General features: G+C 49.8%; 7 protein-coding genes across 7 annotated transcripts; 1 reads left to right on the top strand and 6 right to left on the bottom strand.

Annotated features, from left to right (window-relative positions):
- Positions 1 to 426: 426 nt before the first annotated feature.
- On the top strand, positions 427 to 5,718 carry BJ212DRAFT_1343775 (uncharacterized protein). Its single transcript, XM_041335245.1, has 14 exons — positions 427 to 632; positions 688 to 971; positions 1,010 to 1,052; positions 1,105 to 1,313; positions 1,362 to 1,780; positions 1,839 to 2,715; positions 2,771 to 2,932; positions 3,066 to 3,458; positions 3,512 to 3,709; positions 3,763 to 4,054; positions 4,115 to 4,365; positions 4,417 to 4,706; positions 4,759 to 4,880; positions 4,931 to 5,718. The coding sequence occupies exons 1-14, from the start codon at positions 557 to 559 to the stop codon at positions 5,482 to 5,484; spliced, it is 4,170 nt and encodes a 1,389-aa protein (XP_041194680.1). The 5' UTR covers positions 427 to 556; the 3' UTR covers positions 5,485 to 5,718.
- Positions 5,719 to 5,813: 95 nt separating this feature from the next.
- BJ212DRAFT_1459473 (uncharacterized protein) lies at positions 5,814 to 6,696 on the bottom strand. The gene is made up of 4 exons (XM_041338902.1): positions 6,504 to 6,696; positions 6,413 to 6,454; positions 5,899 to 6,303; positions 5,814 to 5,830 (listed from the first exon to the last, which is right to left on the bottom strand). Exon 3 carries the CDS (start codon positions 6,239 to 6,241, stop codon positions 5,906 to 5,908), a length of 336 nt encoding a protein of 111 aa, XP_041194679.1. The 5' UTR covers positions 6,242 to 6,303; positions 6,413 to 6,454; positions 6,504 to 6,696; the 3' UTR covers positions 5,814 to 5,830; positions 5,899 to 5,905.
- On the bottom strand, positions 5,814 to 6,713 carry BJ212DRAFT_1343772 (ribosomal protein S30). The gene is made up of 5 exons (XM_041335244.1): positions 6,676 to 6,713; positions 6,504 to 6,621; positions 6,413 to 6,454; positions 5,901 to 6,303; positions 5,814 to 5,830 (listed from the first exon to the last, which is right to left on the bottom strand). Exons 1-4 carry the CDS (start codon positions 6,683 to 6,685, stop codon positions 6,282 to 6,284), a joined length of 192 nt encoding a protein of 63 aa, XP_041194678.1. The 5' UTR covers positions 6,686 to 6,713; the 3' UTR covers positions 5,814 to 5,830; positions 5,901 to 6,281.
- Positions 6,714 to 7,192: 479 nt separating this feature from the next.
- BJ212DRAFT_68684 (uncharacterized protein) lies at positions 7,193 to 11,993 on the bottom strand. Its single transcript, XM_041343817.1, has 5 exons — positions 11,231 to 11,993; positions 11,131 to 11,181; positions 10,050 to 11,025; positions 7,510 to 10,001; positions 7,193 to 7,454 (listed from the first exon to the last, which is right to left on the bottom strand). The coding sequence occupies exons 1-5, from the start codon at positions 11,666 to 11,668 to the stop codon at positions 7,371 to 7,373; spliced, it is 4,041 nt and encodes a 1,346-aa protein (XP_041194677.1). The 5' UTR covers positions 11,669 to 11,993; the 3' UTR covers positions 7,193 to 7,370.
- Positions 11,994 to 12,545: 552 nt separating this feature from the next.
- Positions 12,546 to 15,662, bottom strand: BJ212DRAFT_1298298 (uncharacterized protein; the record flags this gene model as incomplete). Its single annotated transcript, XM_041332680.1, has 5 exons — positions 12,546 to 12,595; positions 12,618 to 12,631; positions 12,755 to 12,836; positions 13,288 to 15,179; positions 15,406 to 15,662. 5 exons carry the CDS (start codon positions 15,660 to 15,662, stop codon positions 12,546 to 12,548), a joined length of 2,295 nt encoding a protein of 764 aa, XP_041194676.1.
- Positions 15,663 to 15,957: 295 nt separating this feature from the next.
- On the bottom strand, positions 15,958 to 16,982 carry BJ212DRAFT_1343765 (uncharacterized protein). The gene is made up of 3 exons (XM_041335243.1): positions 16,887 to 16,982; positions 16,483 to 16,838; positions 15,958 to 16,242 (listed from the first exon to the last, which is right to left on the bottom strand). Exons 2-3 carry the CDS (start codon positions 16,655 to 16,657, stop codon positions 16,061 to 16,063), a joined length of 357 nt encoding a protein of 118 aa, XP_041194675.1. The 5' UTR covers positions 16,658 to 16,838; positions 16,887 to 16,982; the 3' UTR covers positions 15,958 to 16,060.
- Positions 16,983 to 17,141: 159 nt separating this feature from the next.
- BJ212DRAFT_1343761 (kinase-like domain-containing protein) lies at positions 17,142 to 19,716 on the bottom strand. The gene is made up of 7 exons (XM_041335242.1): positions 19,263 to 19,716; positions 18,421 to 19,206; positions 18,269 to 18,355; positions 17,917 to 18,216; positions 17,739 to 17,864; positions 17,580 to 17,685; positions 17,142 to 17,525 (listed from the first exon to the last, which is right to left on the bottom strand). Exons 1-7 carry the CDS (start codon positions 19,263 to 19,265, stop codon positions 17,362 to 17,364), a joined length of 1,572 nt encoding a protein of 523 aa, XP_041194674.1. The 5' UTR covers positions 19,266 to 19,716; the 3' UTR covers positions 17,142 to 17,361.
- Positions 19,717 to 19,734: the final 18 nt, after the last annotated feature.

Here is a 19,734-nt window from a genome sequence, read left to right as displayed (position 1 = left end):
TGCCAAGGTTCTGCAGTATCGCAAACTTGGGCTACCCTCAAAATTGAGCTTTGTGTCACTTCTGCAAACCGATCCCATCACGATCTCTTTGCAACTTGTTATTTATGTCAACCGCAGGGCCAGGTGGCAGGCAGTGGTCTTGAAATAGAACGAGAGAACCAAATGATCGACTCGGTTGAATGCAAAACACTAGAGTCCCCAAAGGCTCCTAGCTTCGCGTTACTAGCAGCCTGAATGAAGAGGTTGTCGACGATTAAAAAACCGCTACCCCAGAAACAGCGAGGTTCGACCACGAGCACCACTGAATAGTCCTTCTATATGGCGATACAGATCGACCTCACTGGTGTATTAGATTCAGAGTCCAACCAGACAAGGAGTCTCAGACTACTCTGTTACGAACAAAAGGAACTGCATAACAAAAAACACATAGAACTTAGGGTTAGGGTTATAATTTAGGAGGATCCTGGCAAAAAGAGCTGATTGACGCGTCCACGCGACTTCGGACGCGTTCTTGTTCTTCTCAATACTCACTCCACTATCCAATTTTCTCAAAAGAATGACTGACGTCGAGGGCTCGTCAGCCCCACGACGCTCTCAGCGCGATAAAAAACAAGTAAAACCCTATGCTTCAGGTTCGTGCTCCTTCATCTTTCTCATTGGCACCGTTGATTCGAGATACACGAGTAGGGAGCCAAAGTCCGAACAAGCGCAAACGCAATGCGGAGGAGGACGACCAGGTAGATACACAAGAAATGAGCGATGTTGAGGTTGAAGCAGACGATGAGGATGATGCCGACGGAGTTGACGACGACGGTGATGATGAACCGGACACCCGCCCAGCCAAACGAAAGGGAAAGGCCACTGCGCCACGTAAAGCAAAGGCAAAAGCTAAGGGCCCTCCACCTCCAAAGAAACCACGAACGGCAAAAATTACTGGACCAAAGCCTCAGAAAACCCTAAACCACTCAAACGTAAAGCTAAAGCTAACGGAGACTTTGATGCAGACAAGCTGGCGACCGAGACCAAGATTTCTGCGGATAATCCTCTTTTCAGTGCGTATGAACCAATTATCTTGTATTTGCCTTGTTCATGTCTTTTCTGTAGACGCTATCATGAACCCGTCCGCGGCGCTGCAGTCCACCGCAGAGGACTTTTTGGACTCATTAACCCAGAGTCCGGGTGCTGCTCAGGCAGAACTTATCAACTGTATTCTACGCGCATGTGGGTGCAATGACTCAGTGGATGCAGACGAAGTTCTAGACTATGACGGTGTTGTCGACTCGCTTGATAACTTTACTGAAGGACTGAAACAGGTACGAGCAAGACACTTTGAATCATAAGCCATCGCTTACACTACCTAGGAAAATTCGCCAATATACCCTCTGACATCCAAGTTGCCAATTTTCAAGCGTTTCCGAGCGTCTTTGAGTGAGCTGATCTCACGCCTGGTTCTGAGCGCGGCCGACGTCGGAGCACTGTACACGAGTGATATGGTAACGACACTGCAAACCTGGGTCGTTGCGATGAGCAGTTCACAGATTCGAGCGTTTCGGCACACAGCAACAGCAGTCGCACTGGAGGTGGAGACCGCGCTGTGTCAAGTAGCAGCAGCAGTTGAGAAAGAGGCGGAGATCGTCGGGCGACAGCGCGAAGGAGAACGGAAGAGACGGGCAGCAAATAAAGCCCAAAATGTGAAGGAGAAAGACTTGGACGGCAAGGCGGCAGAGGTGAGGAAACGTCGGGCTGCCCTGGCAGAGTATCTGAAGGAGATCGTGGATGGGTAAGCGTCTTATTTACTCTATTCACTCTAGATCCTTTAACTGATGCCTTCTTCCCAGTGTCTTCGTGCACAGGTACCGCGATCTTGATCCGCATATCCGCGCTGAGTGTGTGCGTGCAATGGGTCATTGGTTTACACACTACCCTGCCCATTTCCTTGACGCATCCTATCTACGCTACGTTGGATGGGTTCTTTCAGACAGTACCACGCCCGTCCGCCTCGAAGCCGTACGTGCTTTATCAGCAGTCTACGGACAGGCCGAGTACATCGGTGGCCTCATGAATTTCACCGCCCGCTTTAAGCCTCGCCTTCTTGAGATGGCAGCGCGTGATACAGAGCTCGCCGTGCGCACTGCTGTACTTGGTGTCCTGGGTGTAGTCGACCAGCATGGCTTGCTGGAAGACGAAGAACGGGAACAGATGTGCCGACTCGTGTTTGATGGCGAGGTGCGCGTGAGGAAGGCGGTAGCAGGATTCGTTGGGGGTCTCTGGAATGAACTTGTTGAGGAACGGCTGGCGGGGCGCAAGGTGGGCGAGAAAGGAAAGGAACGAGCGGGCGCCAAGGCGCTGGCGATGTTACTTGTGCGTTGGGATCGCGAGCGTGTGGAGGAAGAGGATGGCAGCCAGGACGGTTCGCAGAGAGGAGTGGCTATGAGCACAGACATTAAGGGGCGCACGGCGCTTGCTGTGGAGGCTCTGTGGGATGACGTAGATTCCGCGAGTGGGTGGGAGGGGCTTCTTGAGATGCTACTGCTCGATCACTCTGCCGGAGGAAGCGAGGAGGATTTGGATGCCGCGGATGACTCCATCGCCGCTTCTGCGAAAAACACTGTAGACGAGACATGGCGTCTAACTGAGACAGAGGAAAGTGTGCTGCTGGAGGTGCTCATTGCGTCGCTCCGAAGAGCAAGGGCTCTTGCTGGCACTGCGAAAAAGGTGAGTGCCTCTTGTTATCGAGTATGATTTGAAGGCTAAGATTCATTGGTGGTAGGGCGAGGACGAGACGCTGATATCAGATCTCACTCGTGCACTGCTTAAGGGTCTACCAAGGTTGTTCATCAAGTACCAGACGGACGCCAACCGGATTGCGAATGTGTTGCTAATCCCACCCTTGATGAACGTAGAACTGTATCTGGAGATGCGGATGATGACTGTGAGTTGTGTTTGATGACTTTGATCCATTTCTGTTCGGAGATTATTTAGTCCCTCAAACATTTGTCCTTCTCGTTCTTTAAAATCATTCTTATTTTTCTGCCTGTTCAAAGATACTTACGTGTGATCAACAGGCCTACGCCAGTCTCTGGGACGACATCACCAAGCAATTCCTCTCCCACTCCGCCCAAACTGTGCTCGCTTCTGCCGTCGCCTGCATCACGCATCTTCTCTCCTGTCCCTCACTCAGTAACACCAACAGCACAAAGATCCTGGAACTTGAGGATGAGCTTGCAGCGCAGCTCCGTGACGCTGTTGGGGGACGCGAGGAGATCGAGGTAGCTGGATTTAACGAGGACGAGGTGCTTGCGCTAAGTGCTGTGTGTGCGCGAGTGTGTGCACTAGTAGGGACAAGAGACATGTGTGGATGGATGGAAGAGAGCGAGGGCGGGAAGCAGAGTTGTGTGTGGGATATTATAGCTGCACTCGTAGAGCGGGGACGGTTGGGGTACAGGGAAGAAGAGAGGGTGAGTTTTAACCTGTGCACTTTATCTGAGTGTAGCTGATTGGAATGGTGCAGATGATCGAGCAGGGACTGCAAGTCCTTGGACTACATATTATGTGGAAGACACGGAGCTTGCCCGACGCTAAGGAGGCGACACCCGAAGATGAGAAATATATGGAAACTTTGCGTGAGCAACGGGACTCGCTGCTCGAGAAGTTGGTAGAATACGCAGTTGGTACGCAGTCGAACACCGCCGAAGCTGTCAAACGCACAGTATGCCTCTTCTATCTAGTATTGCGATCTGGGAGATACTGACACCTTCCTAGGCCTTCCAGAATCTTATGACATTGCACATCCTCTTCTGTGCGGAACAGACGACGACGCCGGATGGACGTGTGCTACCGACTGCTGCATTGCCCCTTGATCTTGATGACGAGGTACAGTATCGCTGTGCAGGGTTCATCCAAGCTGCGATCGAGCAGTACGCTGAGCTTCTCGAAGAGGGACAGGCACACGGGGAGGAAGAGGCGAGTGAGAGCGGAGAGAGCTCAGGCGAGGAGAACGTGCCTGCGAAGGGCATGAAGGGCAAAACCAAAGCTAAGTCGCCTGTCATTAAAGGTTAGTTTTTGTGCCAGGCACTTTCGTCGATCGCTGATGATTTTCGGTTGCGATATGCAGAGCAACCACTGACGCGCACTCGTCTTGAGCAAGAGTACGTGTTCATGGGAACGATTTCTACGTTCCTAAGGGCTATTCGCGCAGGCGCTGTGCATGTGAGACATAGCGCTGTGCTGCTTGCCCATTATGGACGGCTTGGACCTGCGTTTGATCTTTGCACGAAGGTAATCATCGATTCTCTGCGCGAAGAGGGGATGTACCGGGAGAATGGCGATCCTGTGGTTGATGTTGTCACTCAGGCACTGAAGGAAGTAAGTCTTACACGTGTTGTTTGCAGGCGGTCGTTAATCAGCTTAATTCAGTCATTCATGCTTGTCCTTGACTCTGTTGTTCGCGGGGAAGACCATGTGGTTGCTCTCGCCAAGCAGCTCGGGCAGAGCTTCGTGATCCGAGGAGCACAGCTCTCGATTGTCAAGAAGCTTGACAGCCAATACATTGTGCAAACACATACGAACCTCCTCACTTGGATTGTGAAGCGCATTGGCACATACGAGGCTGCTAAGAATAAAAAGGCGCGCAAAACGGCTATCTTGTTCTTCAGAGTCTTGCAGCCTCTTCTGGCAGCTGTCGATAGCCGAGACGCCTTGAAGATGTAGGTTACAAGTGCTTTGAAAGGGAGGGGATTAACTGATAGAATGGTTTAGCAAAGCACATATGGATCAGGTTTTTGCTCAGGCTAAGATCGAGGTTCCGCCATCATCCAAAATTTGGGAACCCCAGCGAGCGTACGAGAAGAAGTTGTCTTCAATTATGGCAAAGGATAAAGGCACGTACTACTTGCTTTCAACAGGCTTCCTGACTTATCCATTCTACCAGGTGGCGCAAAGGGTAGAAAGGCTAAAGGCGCAAAAAGTGCAGCAATGGTCACCAGCGATGAATCAGAAACCGAACCCGAACCCCAACTAGCTGAGGAAGAACCTCCCGCCACGAAACCACGCCCGAAACCGCGTCCTCTACGCCGCCAGCGGTCTCCTAGTACCTCGTCTTTGTCGGAGCTTGAAACAAGCGACCCAGAGGCCGGGGTCCAGGAACACATCGAAGAAGCTAATGAAAAACCCGGAACTGAGCCGGAGGTCCAAGCCGAGCACGAACAAGAGCAAGCCACACCGAGGAACCGTCCTCGTCCTCAAGCAACATATGGCAGGTCACCGACAAAATCACCATCTGTCCCTTCTGTATCTAATGGTATCACCCCTCCATCTACGCGAAAACGGCAGAGGACAGACGAGGATGATGAGGATGCTGGGGGGAAGTTTGGAGTTGAAGCTATTGAAGCTAACGGCGACGCAACTACCCCCGGAGATGAAGCCCCTCGAGAAGAGAGCCCATTGAATGAAATCATTTTCAGGAGGAAACGTGCTCGTCATTAGTATGAGCCAGGACTTTTCGAGTTTTTATACTTATTTGTGACTTGTTGGGCGTGGCTCTATCTTGCTGTTTACTGCTATGTTGTAGGTACTACATAACGCCGGGATTGGACACCAAAATGTGGCCAATTACTATCAGCAACTGGTCTTATAAGAATCTGCAAGAGATTCTGATAGTGTCTAAATTGACCATTTGCGAGTACCCCCGCATCAGTTCAAGTTCTTCCTCAACTGGTCTCGGCGATTATTGAATCTCAAGCTTATTTCTTCCAAGATTATCGTAATAGTGCTGTGAACGATCCTTTCAATAAGATCAGTTACTGCTGTTCCACGCATATGCAACAAACCACCAGTTTCCTTCCAACGGGAACTCATAGGTACTGTAACATTAATCCTCAAGTTGGATAGCTAATACAATCGGCTCTCACTTACAATCCACGATAGTCTTTCGGATATCTGAATTAATCCAAGTTCCCTCACTCAAAGTCGAATGTACAGCGCCCGTTTTACAACTGCCATAGTGTTGGATTGGACATAGCGCATATCGTAGCATAAAAATGATGCAGGAATTACAAATTTTGCCGAGTGAATGCTCAACCGAAGCCAAAATCCAACGACGAGTGGGTGGAATTGAAATGCAGAAAACGCTGCACTTGCAACCCAGGGGAAAGGGAGACGAGATATAAAAAGATGCGAGTATTGCGAAACGATGATTGGGTGGGCCATCCTGCCCTCCACTTCTATCATGACAGTAGTCCATCGGCCCTCTGGCCGAGGGAGAGAATGCCTCTCGAGTGCGTTTATTTTTCGGGGTTGGGGTTCCTGAAAGTAAGATCGTTTCATTAGTATTTTGAGATAATGACGAAGAATATGGGGGAGTAATGCGTGTGAAGGATCGGTTCATCGATATCATCTAAGACGCAGTACTCACATTCTCCGCTTGCCTCCAGGGAGCGTTGTTACGTTCACGAATCTATCGGGCCAGTTAGCTTGAATTACAGAAGGATTGGGATGATACATACCTGCGGTTGTACAAGATGCGCTTCTTAGCACGGCCCTTTGGCGTTTTCTTCTTCTCCTGTTTGTCAACCTTTGGTGTTTGCGACTTGACCTTACCGGCACGCGCGAGAGATCCGTGAACTATTCATGATGCGACGGTTAACATGCGCGGATTGCGATTGCGAGCAGCCTTACCTTTACCCATAGTGCTTGACGATGACGGACTTCGACACTACATGCACGTGAGTAACCAATTTAGTGCTGTATAGTTTAGAGACATAAGGTTTCGGCAAATGCCGAGGATAGAATGTCTCCTGATGAAGACTGAGAAGTGCGATTGGATTAGTTGCAATTATTCTAACTACAACGCACGACATGTACCACGCATGTAGGTCGCTTGTAAATAGTCCACGTATACTCGTAAGTCCGTATCAAAACAATAATATCATGAACGACGAGCAACGTATCAAGGTATATAAATATCTTATTGGGGTATGCTTTAGTTTGTCATCATGCCAAGCTGTGCCAACATAACTTGTCGCTATCGAGGGGGAAGGTAAGGGATGATTCATAAAGTGTTGGACAAACGCACATCATCATAGAGGACACTGTGGATGGCTCTATTTTCTCGAGCACGAGGTCGTATGGCAATTATGTCGGACATTGGTCTCGGGTTAAGTGACACATGCCTGGAACCAAGCAACCCAGACACGGAGCGTGACCTGGAAGATGACTCGCTAGGAGTCTCTTGAAGGGTCAGACCCAGCATTTCGTACAGCTCCCTCTGAGCTTGCGCCAAGGCTCGAGCACCAGAAAATGATGTGTTCGAAGTGGATCCTATATTGACCAATGTCGTGAGATACAGACCTGTGAATGCAAATGGAACTTGCCTAGAGAGCTACGACCAGACAGGTTCGACGTAACAATGCCAAGCGGTGTGTGTAAAGGCAGCGGTGGGACCGGAGGAATGTCATCTGAGGTGGCGGACATCGACATCATCAGGCTTGTGCGAGTACCCAAGCTACTGACAGAAGAACGCTGACTTCGACTTTTACTGACAGAGCGCAAGCCCGCTTTAGACTGGCGTATACTCGACTTCCGAACGGCCGAAATGCGCGCAGATCGTCTACCTGACAGCCTTAGCGCTGCCGTCTCTGCAACTCGCTCTCCGCGGCTCTCCCGAACCTGATCCGAAAGATTATCAAAATCCTGGGCGACATCCTCTGCTTGTTTCCACGCTTCATCCCTTTCAGCCTCCATCGAGTCGATTTGCTCTCGAAGTTTCTGAGATTCGGCGACCTGTTTAAGGAAGGTCGTATTAACCTTCCTCAAAGCCACGGCAAGGGCACTGGCAGAATGTACATCGCGCAAACTCTTCAGTTGACCTAGCTGCTCGACAGTGGTATGGAGCTCGTCAGTAAGCTGGTCAAGAGCAATGGACACTTCAGAAAGCTCCTCCACGGTGCGTGCAGCAGTCATAGGATCGCACAAGTCTGGACCATCCAGATGTCCAGCGAGGGTGCCCATAAGCTGCCACCGCTTGCGCACGAGCATCTTGTACCTCGTTTTAACGTCGGTGCGTTGCATCTCGAGGCGATGAACTTCCTCGGGAATGTCCACATCCAACATCTCCGTCCTGAGAAGACGTATAGACGAGGCTTCCGCGGATTGCTTGATGGCTCTTGAGACGATCGTTTGAAGCTCATGCTGCGTGAGCGTCCACTGAGCCGCCTCCAGGGTCATCCCTCGCCACCTTGAGGGTGGTGTCTGGAATTTCGGTGCCGGTGTCGAAGCAGCAGCGGTCAGTTTGCGCCATGCATAGCCTGATCCGGAACCATGAGCATAGCCACTACCCATAGATGACACAGATCCGTTACGCTCCCTGATACCAGGTACAAATGACCCAAGCGGTTGGATAGGACCGCTAGGTTTACGCGGACCGATTGGCAGTGGCGGTCGGGCCCTAGTTCGACTCCTGATATTGGAAGGCAGGCTAGGGGTAGCAGAAATGGACGGTGGACGAATGATGAAATTCGTTTCCGAGCCAGTTTCCTGCGACGATGCACCGCCACTAGTGCTTGTTGACAAAGGCATATCATTCTCATTTGATATCACACTGTGGTATGAGGGAGGAGCTATGAACGAAGGTGACAACGATGGCGACAAATTGGCAAATGATGGTGGGAGTGGACTCCTTGGAGGAGTAGAGGGAGGGGGCGGTGAAACTGAGGGTAAAAATGAGGTACCAGCGACATGAGATTCAGATTCAGGGCGCTGCGATAAAGGATCGGGAGCTGAGGATATGCCCCTTGGAAATGCCGCTTGCGGTTGGGGGCTGAGTAACTGGGGGCGGTTCGGTGATTGTGCGCCAGGACTGGATAAATTAGTACCAGAAGGTTGGAAATTAGGATCGGAAAATGGCGGTTTAACGCCTGGTGAATTCGATGGCGAGGTCAATGAGGATATGCTCCCAGAGCGGGTATATGGAAGGGAGGGTGATGCATTTTGGGATCCTGGGAGGGGCACAGATGTTGGGGACAATGAAGGCTTCTCGACCAAAGAGAATGATTTTGATGTAGATGTGAATGAATTTTGGGAAATAATTGAAGGGATTGATGATGCAAAATTGGGTGCAAGGGCTTGCAAAACTTCGTCTCCTTGCAGCTTGTCGCTGCTTGTGGATTCACGATAGAATGGAGAACATATAACAGGATCAACAAGGGATGATTGTAGCGGTATTGCGGCTTCAATATTCTGGTCAGTTGTGCGGATCTTCTGTCCTGTGGAGGACGCTGGAACAAGTGCAACTTCCGAAGTGATCTCAGGAGGGTCAGGTTCCGGAGAAGGTGTCGACTTCACGGTAGACAACGGCCTCCAAGGGGTGGGAGAACTATTATCTCCCACGGAGCCCTCTTCTCGTGGTGCAACACTCAGTGTCATCGCCCGAGACAATGCGCCCATCCCAACGAATTCTTGTGGTATCGGAAGGGTCGCCGATCTAGGCGCCTGAGGGCGTCCAGGAAGCTGGAGTGCTGTTATGGGTACGGGAAAGTTGGGGGAGAATAATGGAGTGAAGATATTTGGAGTCTCCGGGAAGGTCTGTTCTCCGGTGGAAGAGCTCGAGGAGGGGTAAGTCGGTGAACTCTGCGACTTGGGGCTCGCATTGATAGAGAAATCCAGGAGGTCATAAGTGACGCGTTCAGAAATGCCAAAGGCACACTCCGCATGTTGACGTTGTGCAAAGATTCCCGTTGCAGAAAACGGGCTGGTGTTAAGAATGTCCGACTCTGCAAAGGCCGTCAATGGCATCTCGATGTGGCCAGCAGGAACGGCAGAAGTAGGTACCAGAGGAAACTGGGATAGCGCGGAGGGACATTGCACGGTAGAAGAGGCAATCAGTGGAGGACTGTTTGGTGTTTGTGGGACAATGATTGAACGAGGACGCTCGCCGATAGGAAGTCTGATATGCTTTTTATTGCGTTGAAAAATGCTATTCGACGGTACATCTGACGCCTTGAAACCTGGAGAACGTTGAATGACAACTGAAAAAAAAACACGTAGATGCTTACTTCTTCCGCCCCTCAACGATGGCGTTGTTCCCAGCGCTCTTGCCCTGCGCCTCCTCAGGCTGGCATCGCTGGATTTCGTCTGCAGATATGCGCTAACATCAGAACTAGTAGATGCGGTGGGCTGTGAAGGCTCAGGAGCAACGAAGTGATACCCATCCAAACCATCCGTTGGACTATGAGAGACAATTTCAGATGATTGGATCGAAGTGCTCGACATGCCTGTTCCCGTTTGATGAAATGATCGGTGGGACGAAGTCGTTGCGGGTGTGTGAGAAGCAGTGTTTGGAACGTCCGAATCGGTCTCATCCATCCTTGCGAGCACACTGCTTGCAGCTATAGAGCTACCACTCTTCATTGGCCGAGCATCGCGAATTGACTGTGGCGACATTGGCGTTGTCGGTACGGGCGAAGGAACCTCTGATATTCGAGAAATACGTCTTGGTAGCCCTGAATGCATGATGATATCAGGAGATGCATAGTAAGCTCCAGAAGACGGGGACACCATGGTGGATGAACTGGTATCTGGAAACTTTTGTTCTTTATCTTGGACGGCAGACGTTCTCGCTTGATCTAGTAGGAGTACTCCTGAGCCTGGAGGTAGGGAGGGCACAGGGGGCACAATGGAGTCACCGCCGGAATCGCGTGCAAGCGCGATTTCCATAAGCAGACGGTCGCCACTAGGAAGAGTAGCAGAGTCCTGACGCGCCATACCGCTGCGGTATCGTGATCCCCGATCACTCGACGACAAAATGAACGAGTTCCTGATAAGGGCGCGAGCAAGAGTTGTGCCGGATATAGCGGACATATTTTCCGAATCCATGGGGGACGGAGGGGAGGTGGTCGGAAATGGCTGCTGATTCGTGCCCGAAGATTCAGCATTCGCTGTTGGCCGCCTAGTCGGAACCTTGGTAGGAGCCATTTCGACTTCCGGTATGAAGATGGGAGCAGGGATTGACTTCTTCGAAGCGAAAGGTACCTAAGAGTGTGATCAGCTCATATTTTTCTCTCTGGAAGTCGGTTGAGGTGAAGCGGAACGTAATTTCCTGCCGACATACAGCAAACTGGTTTCGAAAAGACGTACCACGCAATCAGACAGCTGCCGAGAATGAGATATATCGGCGATAATGGCCTCCTAAATGTCATAGTGAGATTTTGGAATGACGCACTTGTTTACGACGCACTTGAAATGTAGGACCCGGATTTAAATCCTCCTTCGCGGTGTTCAGGACGGTAGCTTCAGCTATCGCTGATTCTGGTGGTGGACTCATATGAAGGCTCCATGTAGAATCATGGGAACCGCGCCTTCCGCTCAATAGCTCCTGCGGGAACCAGTTATCCAGGGGCTCTGGGTTATAGTCCAATTGGACCAAAGAAGATCCGACATTTAATCGAGTGCGAGAAGTGGACGTAGAAGGTCTATTGACAGATGAATCCCCGTCTGGGGGGAGTTCTTCGGACATCCGAGAATTGTCTGACTTCTCATGAATATCGAGGATCTCCTCTGGAGGAGCGGATAGAGATGAGGAGGGTGACTGGTGCGGTCGAGGAGGTATACCAGACGATTTTGTTACCTTCGTCTTTCGATTAACATTCTTTCGCATGAAATTTGTGAGGATCATCCTCCCCCCTTGCTCTATATGGCCTCCAGGTTAAGCTGCCAAGGGATGCACGCAGCCTTGGGTGGTATAATATAGACCTAAACAAGATCAGAACAAATCGTACGGCAATACAGTGTCCACAGGCACGCAAAAGCGTGCTGGTCTAGGTGGTGGGACAGGGAGGATGTAGGATGAGGAGTAAAGGGAAAAGTTGGTACATTTGGGTACATTCCGGCATTCATAGCAACGTCTGGCAGTTGCATCAAAGCATCAAGGCATAAATGTTTGTTCCTGTTTGTTTTGTTTGGGGATCATATTATGTCGCCTGCTTTGCAGGGCCTTCAAGTTCATCATCTAACACAGCTTCTTAAACCTGTTATCTGCATCGTTTCCGGTTGCGCGCAGACGCTACAAGATCATGTTTTGAATGACGGTTTGTCTGGTTCCATCTATGACCATGGGAATGAATAGTCTAGTGCGTGCGGGCGGTCAGATGGTTTTATAGTACCCAGGCACATTGACAGGACGGATGAGGAGCTCTAGTCCCACTCCCAGCGTCAGCTTGGCAATCATTCTCCACACGTTCTACACACTCTTCCATTCAAGGCACAATCCTATTTCCCCGTTGGTCTCCCAGGTCAATTGAGTTGAATCTGCACCAACTGAGCCAGCGTCTCATTGCCTTATCAAATTGTGGCTGTTCTAACACACACATACGACCCGCTACCACAGCCTAGTACTAGCGACACATCTTCTCAGATCTACGCCCGCATCATTAGGAGTCCGCTTTATTTTTGAAATCATTCCTAATTCGACACCGAATTTTAGAATACCTTGCATGTGACTTGACTGTGTCCTACTGTATCCTGGAATCATCTAACAGTAGAGGATCTTTTGATCAAATGCTAGTAGTCGCTGACATTGCGAGGCTATCAACCCGCAGCTCGGCTGCAACGTTCCATCAACTCACTTCGGGTGCGACAACTGCGCGACAGAAACATCATGTCAAGTATCGTGAGGACACCTTATCGGATTGTATGGTTACTCACGTGTTCAATTATAGCAGCTACTTGAACGACTGCAATCTAGGAATAGATACACACATACCTTTCGGAAGGGCAACGGCGTTCACAGCGGCTCCTGACCCATGCAAACTTATAATTATCCTTGGCTTCCCATATCATGCCCTCTAAATAAATACGTTGTGGTGCATGACCGAAGAGATGGTATGAGCTTATGCTGATCAGAGGTATGTAAACGAAAGAATTGTGACGATAACGACTGTGGTGAATATTAAATGATATACCAGGGATGCAAATGCGAATGCGAATACGGATAAGTGAACGGCGATGCGAGGTATCCAAGTTCCCGTGGACATCCTGCCAGATGATGAAATGTAGACTTGTAGTTGCGAATTACCGTGATGCGAATAAGTCCATGAGGTGAGGTGAATTAGCTAAGCGGTTGAGAAGGAGCGGGAAGGCGTGGAAGGCTGCAATATTGTTTGACAGCGCAAATAATCGATGCGATCATGCAATGGCAAGCTGCTGGATATGATCCGTCAGGGATCCCATGATGAAATACGTTATAATATCGTACATACCATAAAGATTGGCCGGATCAGGTGTTTCGAAACGGACGCAGCTTCTCCAGTACGTTTTCCATGCTGGGCTGAGAGTCGAACGTGTGATCGGTCGGCAAAGGAGGATATGCCATAAATGCTCCAGATGTCGCTGACGACATCGATGACGATGAGATCCGACGTAGGGCCCGAGATGCACGCCGTTCTTCCTTCGCCTTTTGACGTTCCGCTCGGCTGATCTCTCCGTGCTGTTCTGGGATGGCTGACAAAGACGAGGTTGCCGACGGCGTCAGCATCGGAAGAGACAGAGAGGAGCGCGAAGACGAGGCAGAAGCAGCGATACCGAATTCTGGCAAAGGTGGTTCCAGGGACGGCCCAGACGAGCTAGCTTGATCAAGATAATCAAGGCCAAGTCCTCTTCGCGTGCTCTGGGACGGAGTCTCACCACGCATTGGGTCCATGGCCCGCGAAGCGTCGGATCGTTCTCCATCATCCAGCGTGATCAAAGAAGCTCGTGCCAGGTTCGCTGCCGCATCAATATCGGCTGCACCACCATTGTGTATGACGAGCCAGCGCAAACCCTCTATCTCTCTAACCTTTTTTCGAATCTCTCGCTCTAGCATCTGAATGGTTTTAGTCATAGATGTCTTCTCGTCCTCGAATTTCTTGGTGATAGTGACGGCATATTCCTGAAGTTGAGCGTACTTTCTATTCTGCAAGGCAAGCGCACTCTTGAGGTCGTCCTCGGATGCGGGCTGCTGGGTATCTGCAGGGGTATGTTTGTCTTGTGCGTTTGCTCTGGGAGCCATCCACGCCGCAAGCTTTGCTGAACTCAGCGAGGTCGCTGCTGATAAAGTGTTAGCTCGCGGTCGTGACGCTATACTCGGGGAGTGAACAGTCGAGCTAGAGGGAACACTGTTGGTAGATGGACCGACTGGCAACGAGCTTATCGGTAGCCTGGGTGCCAATCGAGCTGAGGGCGGTGGCGAAGGTAGGGGGGCAGAAGGAGGAGGGCCGCTGGGCAATTTCTCTGAGGAAGAGGGCGCACGCTGCAAAGGGGCCGGACGCTTCATAGCCGATGCCTTCGGCAACGCGCTGTGATGCCTACCTCTCCTGCTACGCACGCTGCTGTCTGTAGCGCGAGACGCATCTGTATCGCTTCCCGAAAGACTGAATGCACGAGCACGGTCACTTTCATCTTCCGAAGTAATACCAGCGGTAGCTACGCGGTCACTCCGACGTTCACGAGAGACCGAGAAGCGATGTTGCGGGCTCGCAGCTGGCAGCTTAAGGCTGCTGTTAGAATGCTTGCTTGAGGGTGTGGTTGGTTCCCTTTTAGACGATGTGTGCGAATATTGGGGAGATGACTTCTCGCTCGTCATCGAGATTAGACCAAAACTCGAAGGAGGGATGGGGAATTGAAGGCGAGGAGTTGATGGAGGAGTGGGACTAACAGGTGTTAAAGGTGTTGCAGGACTGAGTTCAGCGCACTTTTTGGAACCGTTCACAGCGTTAACAACAACGGGTGACAGGGTAGAAGCCTTTTGAGCAGACTTTGTCGGCTTTGAATAATCCTCTGGAAGTGTAAACAGATCAGAAAAATCGTCCAGCCTTTCGTAGTGAGGAACGCTCTGGGCAGGTGGTTGAACAGGCGGCTTTGGTGTGGCGGATCGGCTGTTTACACTGGAGCTGCAGGATTCCAGGGAAGTACCACGGCAATCAGCTACAGGAAGAGAGAGAGTGGCGGATGAATGAGTGGGAGGGGTGTTTGCTGACTTGTACGATGAAGAGCACCGTGCCTTGAAGGTTTTGGTAGGAGATCGCAAAGGAGAGAAGTGGGCTGCGAATTTGGACCCCAGTGACGGCGGTGACACATTCAATGGAGGAAGGGTAGAAGGGAGTCGTTGGTCAGACGGAGATCCATCTGCGGTTGAAGCAACAGTCAAGAGCCTACAGCGATATACAATCAGTCTTTTATGAAAAGTAATAATGGTTTTAGCGAAAAATGAATGTACAGCGCGGGACTGCGACTGCTTCTATGTTTAGTCGAGCAGATATATAAGCATATATGCCGACATGGTAGATCTAACCCATCCCCATTTGTTTCATCAAGGAGAGATCATCCTTGACTGAACGACACGTTCAATCATCAACCCAAACCAGATGAAAAACTCACTCTTTGCCGACAGATCCTGAAGGAGGGTTGGTGGACTTTCTAGGGAGAGCTGAAGATGAAGCGAATGAACGCTCGGTCTTCTTCCTTCCGAGGAAGGGTAGCATAGAGCGCCTGGACTTGTGCTTTTCTTCGGATGGGGTGTCGGGATGAGCGCCAGTAGTTTTGGGAAGTTGGCGGGAACTATGGGAGCTGCGGAAGATCTCTGAGAGATCTGGCGTCTTCGTCCGTGAGCGCTGTGGAGTTGGAATGCCGGTCATGGTGAGGCCAAATGAGAGCGAACAGCTGTTAAAAAAGACAACCCAGTGAATGAGAGCTTTATGTCAGGCGCGTATTCTCAGAACTGAACGCCAAGGTTTTTAACCGAAATGCATTCGGAGACCGGCAGGAAGGCGCTGATAAATTGAATGTCGATTCTGGAGTAGGAATGATGAAAATTTGATCAGTGGAGAGACAAGCCTTCGAAAGCCAGCGGCAGTCTAATTGTCATGGAGGAAGAGAGCGAAGAGAAACCCGATGGACGCACAACGGGAACATATATAAAACTTTAGGTTCCACTTCAACACGGCGGCACGGCCCTGCCAATATCCCGTCTGTCCAATATATGATGACGTTCCTTCTCGAAGTTATCGTTATCCCGATCAATACGTTACAATTCTCAACCGATTGAACCGCTCAAGATAACAGTGAAATGAACCATACATGTGGCAAGAACAAAAAGCGCGCCAAGGTGTCTACTTTTGGATTTCAATGCTGCGGAATGGAACACTTCAAAATGGAGGAGACTTTTAATACACCACTGAAGAGCGTTCCAACCGGGCAGAACTGGTAGGGGGTCCTCTGCTTCATACTCTCCGTGGGTCAAGTCAACGAGCATGTGTGACCATTTGGTACACGATTGCAATCAGCATGGCGGGGACGAATCGGGTCTAATCAACCATGCTAGTAGGTATCCTGAAATTCTGGTGTGCGATGTGCCAATAGTAGTACTGGAGAACCATAGCTAGGCGCTTCCCAACTTCTTTGAACTCATGGCACAACGTATATGACTTCTACCAGTGGTATGATAACAAAGCATACCGCTACAATCAAATGGCAGAAAACAACCGCAAATTTTGACGGTTCGTGTGTGGTCAACGATGTCCTCTGCCCTAGTATAAACTTTAAAGCGGCTGCCAAAAGATGGCATCAGTAGCATCATAACGAAGTGAGATATGAAACACGCCGGTTTTGAAACCATCAGCCTAAGCTGCATGGTCTGAGATTCTGAGATGGGCTACGAATGAGTCGGATCATCGAGGACGTTATCCAATTCATCGCCCGACTTGATGATTGCACTGCTCATCAGCATGCCGAAAGGATGTGGACGAAACCTGCATATCCTATGCGCTTTTATCGTCAGCCTGCATCGAAGAAGACACAGGTGACAGGTTTAACTGGCATGTGTCGGATATTGAATTTTTTTTTTCATTAGCGTCACGGACCATGGGTACTCTTGGCGTGTCACTGGTAGGACCATCGATGCTCTGAAACGATAAAGTGAATGTCGTGAATGCGCGACGAATGACAACAACAGTTGATTTCAGCTTATGATTATCGATAGACCAAAATTTGAAAAAATCACTTAGCCGCTTTTATTTAAATGGAGTCGCTTATCAGTTGAGAAACGCTGGCGCAGCGGTCAGACTTGGAACTTTAGCTTATATGAGCAATCAATTTGGCGCAAACTTAGGCTGTGTGCGGTTGAGCCCGAAGAACTGATATAGAACTTTGGGAACTTCAGAAACGTATGGCTGAAGAGACGTATAGGTCATTGGTTGCAAAGTGTATGCAAAGAACAAAAAGACAGGGACGTCTACATCACTCAAGGTGCATTTAGGAATCATTTGCAGCAAGAATTAATGGAGGAATAGTGGAATGCAGAACTCGGAATGACGACCTCGGCAATGAAACAAACTACTAAGAAACAACTCCAGAACTATTGGGGTTTATCCAATCCACATCTAGAAAGCGTTTCGACCGACGACCACGGGGCCAAGCAGTAAGAGGGGTCAAGATGACCGCTGCTTTGGTCTGTCCCTGCAAGTTTGGTCGCATATGTGGCCATTCAGCACGCCGAAGAGCTGCATTAGGTGGTATTCAGCATGAAGTTCAGAGACAAATCAAATGTCACCAACCACGATTGGGCGCGTCATGAAATTCTGACATGTCATCGTTCTCAAACCATGGGTGCATCGTCAGGTCTTCAAACCCATACCGCATCAGGGCCAAAGGTCTGAGCAACTGTTACGGTGAATAAGTAATCGGGTTAGAAAATGAGTAATGACAAGGCTTGCCCCTGCAACCGAACCAGCGACAGATGAATCAAGTCGTTCAAATGCGGGGAACAACTTGACTGTGTTAGACAGTTTGCGATGCCAAGTAACATAGTCAACTGTGGCCTTCTCCGTGGCAAAGAGTGTCTGAGAAAGATGATATCAACATGGTTGTACCGAAACGAGACACGAAACTTGCCTGATGGTTAGGACAGACAAGCTCGTAAAGAACGCATCCAAAAGACCACCAATCTACGGTGATTCCATATTTTGTAGGACGTGGATTTTTCCTGTTGTGCAACATTTCGGGTGCCATACACTGGGTGGTTCCCGTCACGTCCGACGAGTAACGCCACTGTCGATCCAAGGGTTTTTCGTGCATATAACAGAGGCCGAAATCAGCAATTCGCACGTTCTCTCGTATGTCGATTAAGATATTTTCGGCTTTGATGTCTCGATGGATGATGCCCATGCAGTGAAGAGCATTGATCCCAAGAGCCTTCAAAGTCGGAGCTGTGAGTCATTGAATACCAGCAAAGACAGTTACTCACCATCTGCGCACTCCACCTTCGAGCATTCGCGCTGCAATACGCCGATTCGCGAGTCATATAATAAAGTAAATCATTTGCCATCAATTCCTAGAAGTGCACAGATGCACAACAGGTGAAACAACTGAAAAGGCTCGCAGGAGACCAGTACATACCATGGCGAAACAGATGTCACGCCTTGTTTGAAAAGACATTTCTAGTTCCATCAGGAACATTTTTCCTGCGGGGAAAGTCTCCTGCTCAGACGAAATGTGCTTGTATACATCCAGCTCGTTCAAAAGGCCCTCTTCTGTACGGTTGTGCTTTAGACGTTTTTTTCGAAAAACCTTTAGACACAGCAAACGTCCCGATGAAATGTCTTCAGCTGCCCAAGCTGTGGCAAAGCCTCCCTCTTGCAGCATGCATAACTTACGAAAGGAGCCTCGAACGGATGGCATCAAAGCCCGAGCAGGAACTGGAGAAGGGTCGATCGGCTTGCAGTCAGAAGGATGTTGAAGTCCACAAGAGATATTCGCCAGGTTAATATCTTCTGAGATACCAGACTGTGACTTCACGGGAGGGACAGCAATGGGCAGAGGCATAATGTCAAGTGCATGAGAACCAGCCTGGGGCGTTTGAAGTGCGTTTGTAAGGCTTGCCAATTTCTCTCGTGGGCGAAGTGCTGAGGCAGAATTTCCAAAATAGCTGGAGTCCTGGAGGCGCTCTGTGTGTTGTCCTTCGCAAGAGAAGATGTCGATTTTGACAGGGACCGCATCCTGAGGATATGGTGGTCCAGATGTACATGACCCCGAGTATACTAGTTGTGGTTCTGATGAAGATGAAAGAGTAGTCAACTTCAGAGTGACCTTTGGGCCAAGACAGAAGCGATCGCCAGTTAACATGGTGATGACCGGTATGAGGACAAGATAGAGAATGCTGTTGATGAGCGAGGGATCGGTGTACTGATGGCTTGTTGGTAGAACCACAGCTCATATTAAATAACGAGTTATAGACGCACCATTTTGTGATTATCTTAGAACACCCATAGCGCAACCACACCGACCGAACAATGCCACAAGTAGGATTGTTTTGCTGCATCTGCCTATCAAATGTGGGTGGTAAGAACGATGACGCTTTGAAGGATCTTGTGTGGCACAATCAAAGCACATCGCGACAACAGGTCATTTACCGGTAGACAAATAAACGCGACAAAACGAGCATGGTACTTTACACCTCACCAGGTGTCAAAAGTCCTATGGAATAGAAAAGGAACATGTTAATGTCGCAATGATACTTTGATAAGCTGCAAGCAGTGCCGCTGAAGCCCATTGTTATTTCAACCGAGGATTTTACGGGTATCGCAATGCCTTTCATGATCAAGATGGACAAAACCCGGAGTCGTCTGGTCCGAGGAGCTAGATAAGTGCTTCGTCGATCTCGGAAACTGGCATTAATTGGGTGTTCGTGTTAACCAGACGTTAACCCAACTT

The sequence above is a fragment of the Suillus subaureus genome (assembly GCF_016647635.1).
Source record: "Suillus subaureus strain MN1 chromosome Unknown BJ212scaffold_10, whole genome shotgun sequence".
Classification (NCBI taxonomy): domain Eukaryota; kingdom Fungi; phylum Basidiomycota; class Agaricomycetes; order Boletales; family Suillaceae; genus Suillus; species Suillus subaureus.
The sequence above is the reverse complement of the archived record's forward strand: the minus strand, read 5'-3'. Positions and strand labels throughout refer to the sequence as shown.

What these genes read in the sequence shown, in the direction of transcription:
- BJ212DRAFT_1343775 (XM_041335245.1), top strand. Translation starts at nt 557, where the DNA reads ATGACTGACGTCGAGGGCTCGTCAGCCCCACGACGCTCTCAGCGCGAT. An exon ending in TGCGGATAATCCTCTTTTCA is followed by an intron (nt 1,053 to 1,104) that starts GTGCGTATGAAC and finishes TCTTTTCTGTAG; the next exon opens with ACGCTATCATGAACCCGTCC. An exon ending in TTACTGAAGGACTGAAACAG is followed by an intron (nt 1,314 to 1,361) that starts GTACGAGCAAGA and finishes TACACTACCTAG; the next exon opens with GAAAATTCGCCAATATACCC.
- BJ212DRAFT_1459473 (XM_041338902.1), bottom strand. Translation starts at nt 6,241, where the DNA reads ATGGACTACTGTCATGATAGAAGTGGAGGGCAGGATGGCCCACCCAAT.
- BJ212DRAFT_1343772 (XM_041335244.1), bottom strand. An exon ending in CGCATCTTGTACAACCGCAG is followed by an intron (nt 6,455 to 6,503) that starts GTATGTATCATC and finishes CTGGCCCGATAG; the next exon opens with ATTCGTGAACGTAACAACGC. An exon ending in CCTGGAGGCAAGCGGAGAAT is followed by an intron (nt 6,304 to 6,412) that starts GTGAGTACTGCG and finishes TCTTACTTTCAG; the next exon opens with GAACCCCAACCCCGAAAAAT.
- BJ212DRAFT_68684 (XM_041343817.1), bottom strand. Translation starts at nt 11,668, where the DNA reads ATGATCCTCACAAATTTCATGCGAAAGAATGTTAATCGAAAGACGAAG. An exon ending in ATCCGGGTCCTACATTTCAA is followed by an intron (nt 11,182 to 11,230) that starts GTGCGTCGTAAA and finishes TATGACATTTAG; the next exon opens with GAGGCCATTATCGCCGATAT. An exon ending in GGCAGCTGTCTGATTGCGTG is followed by an intron (nt 11,026 to 11,130) that starts GTACGTCTTTTC and finishes TCACACTCTTAG; the next exon opens with GTACCTTTCGCTTCGAAGAA.
- BJ212DRAFT_1343765 (XM_041335243.1), bottom strand. Translation starts at nt 16,657, where the DNA reads ATGCAGCTTAGGCTGATGGTTTCAAAACCGGCGTGTTTCATATCTCAC. An exon ending in TCTGCCATTTGATTGTAGCG is followed by an intron (nt 16,243 to 16,482) that starts GTATGCTTTGTT and finishes AGTATGAAGCAG; the next exon opens with AGGACCCCCTACCAGTTCTG.
- BJ212DRAFT_1343761 (XM_041335242.1), bottom strand. An exon ending in GTGACATCTGTTTCGCCATG is followed by an intron (nt 18,356 to 18,420) that starts GTATGTACTGGT and finishes GTGCACTTCTAG; the next exon opens with GAATTGATGGCAAATGATTT. An exon ending in GAAGGTGGAGTGCGCAGATG is followed by an intron (nt 18,217 to 18,268) that starts GTGAGTAACTGT and finishes CCGACTTTGAAG; the next exon opens with GCTCTTGGGATCAATGCTCT.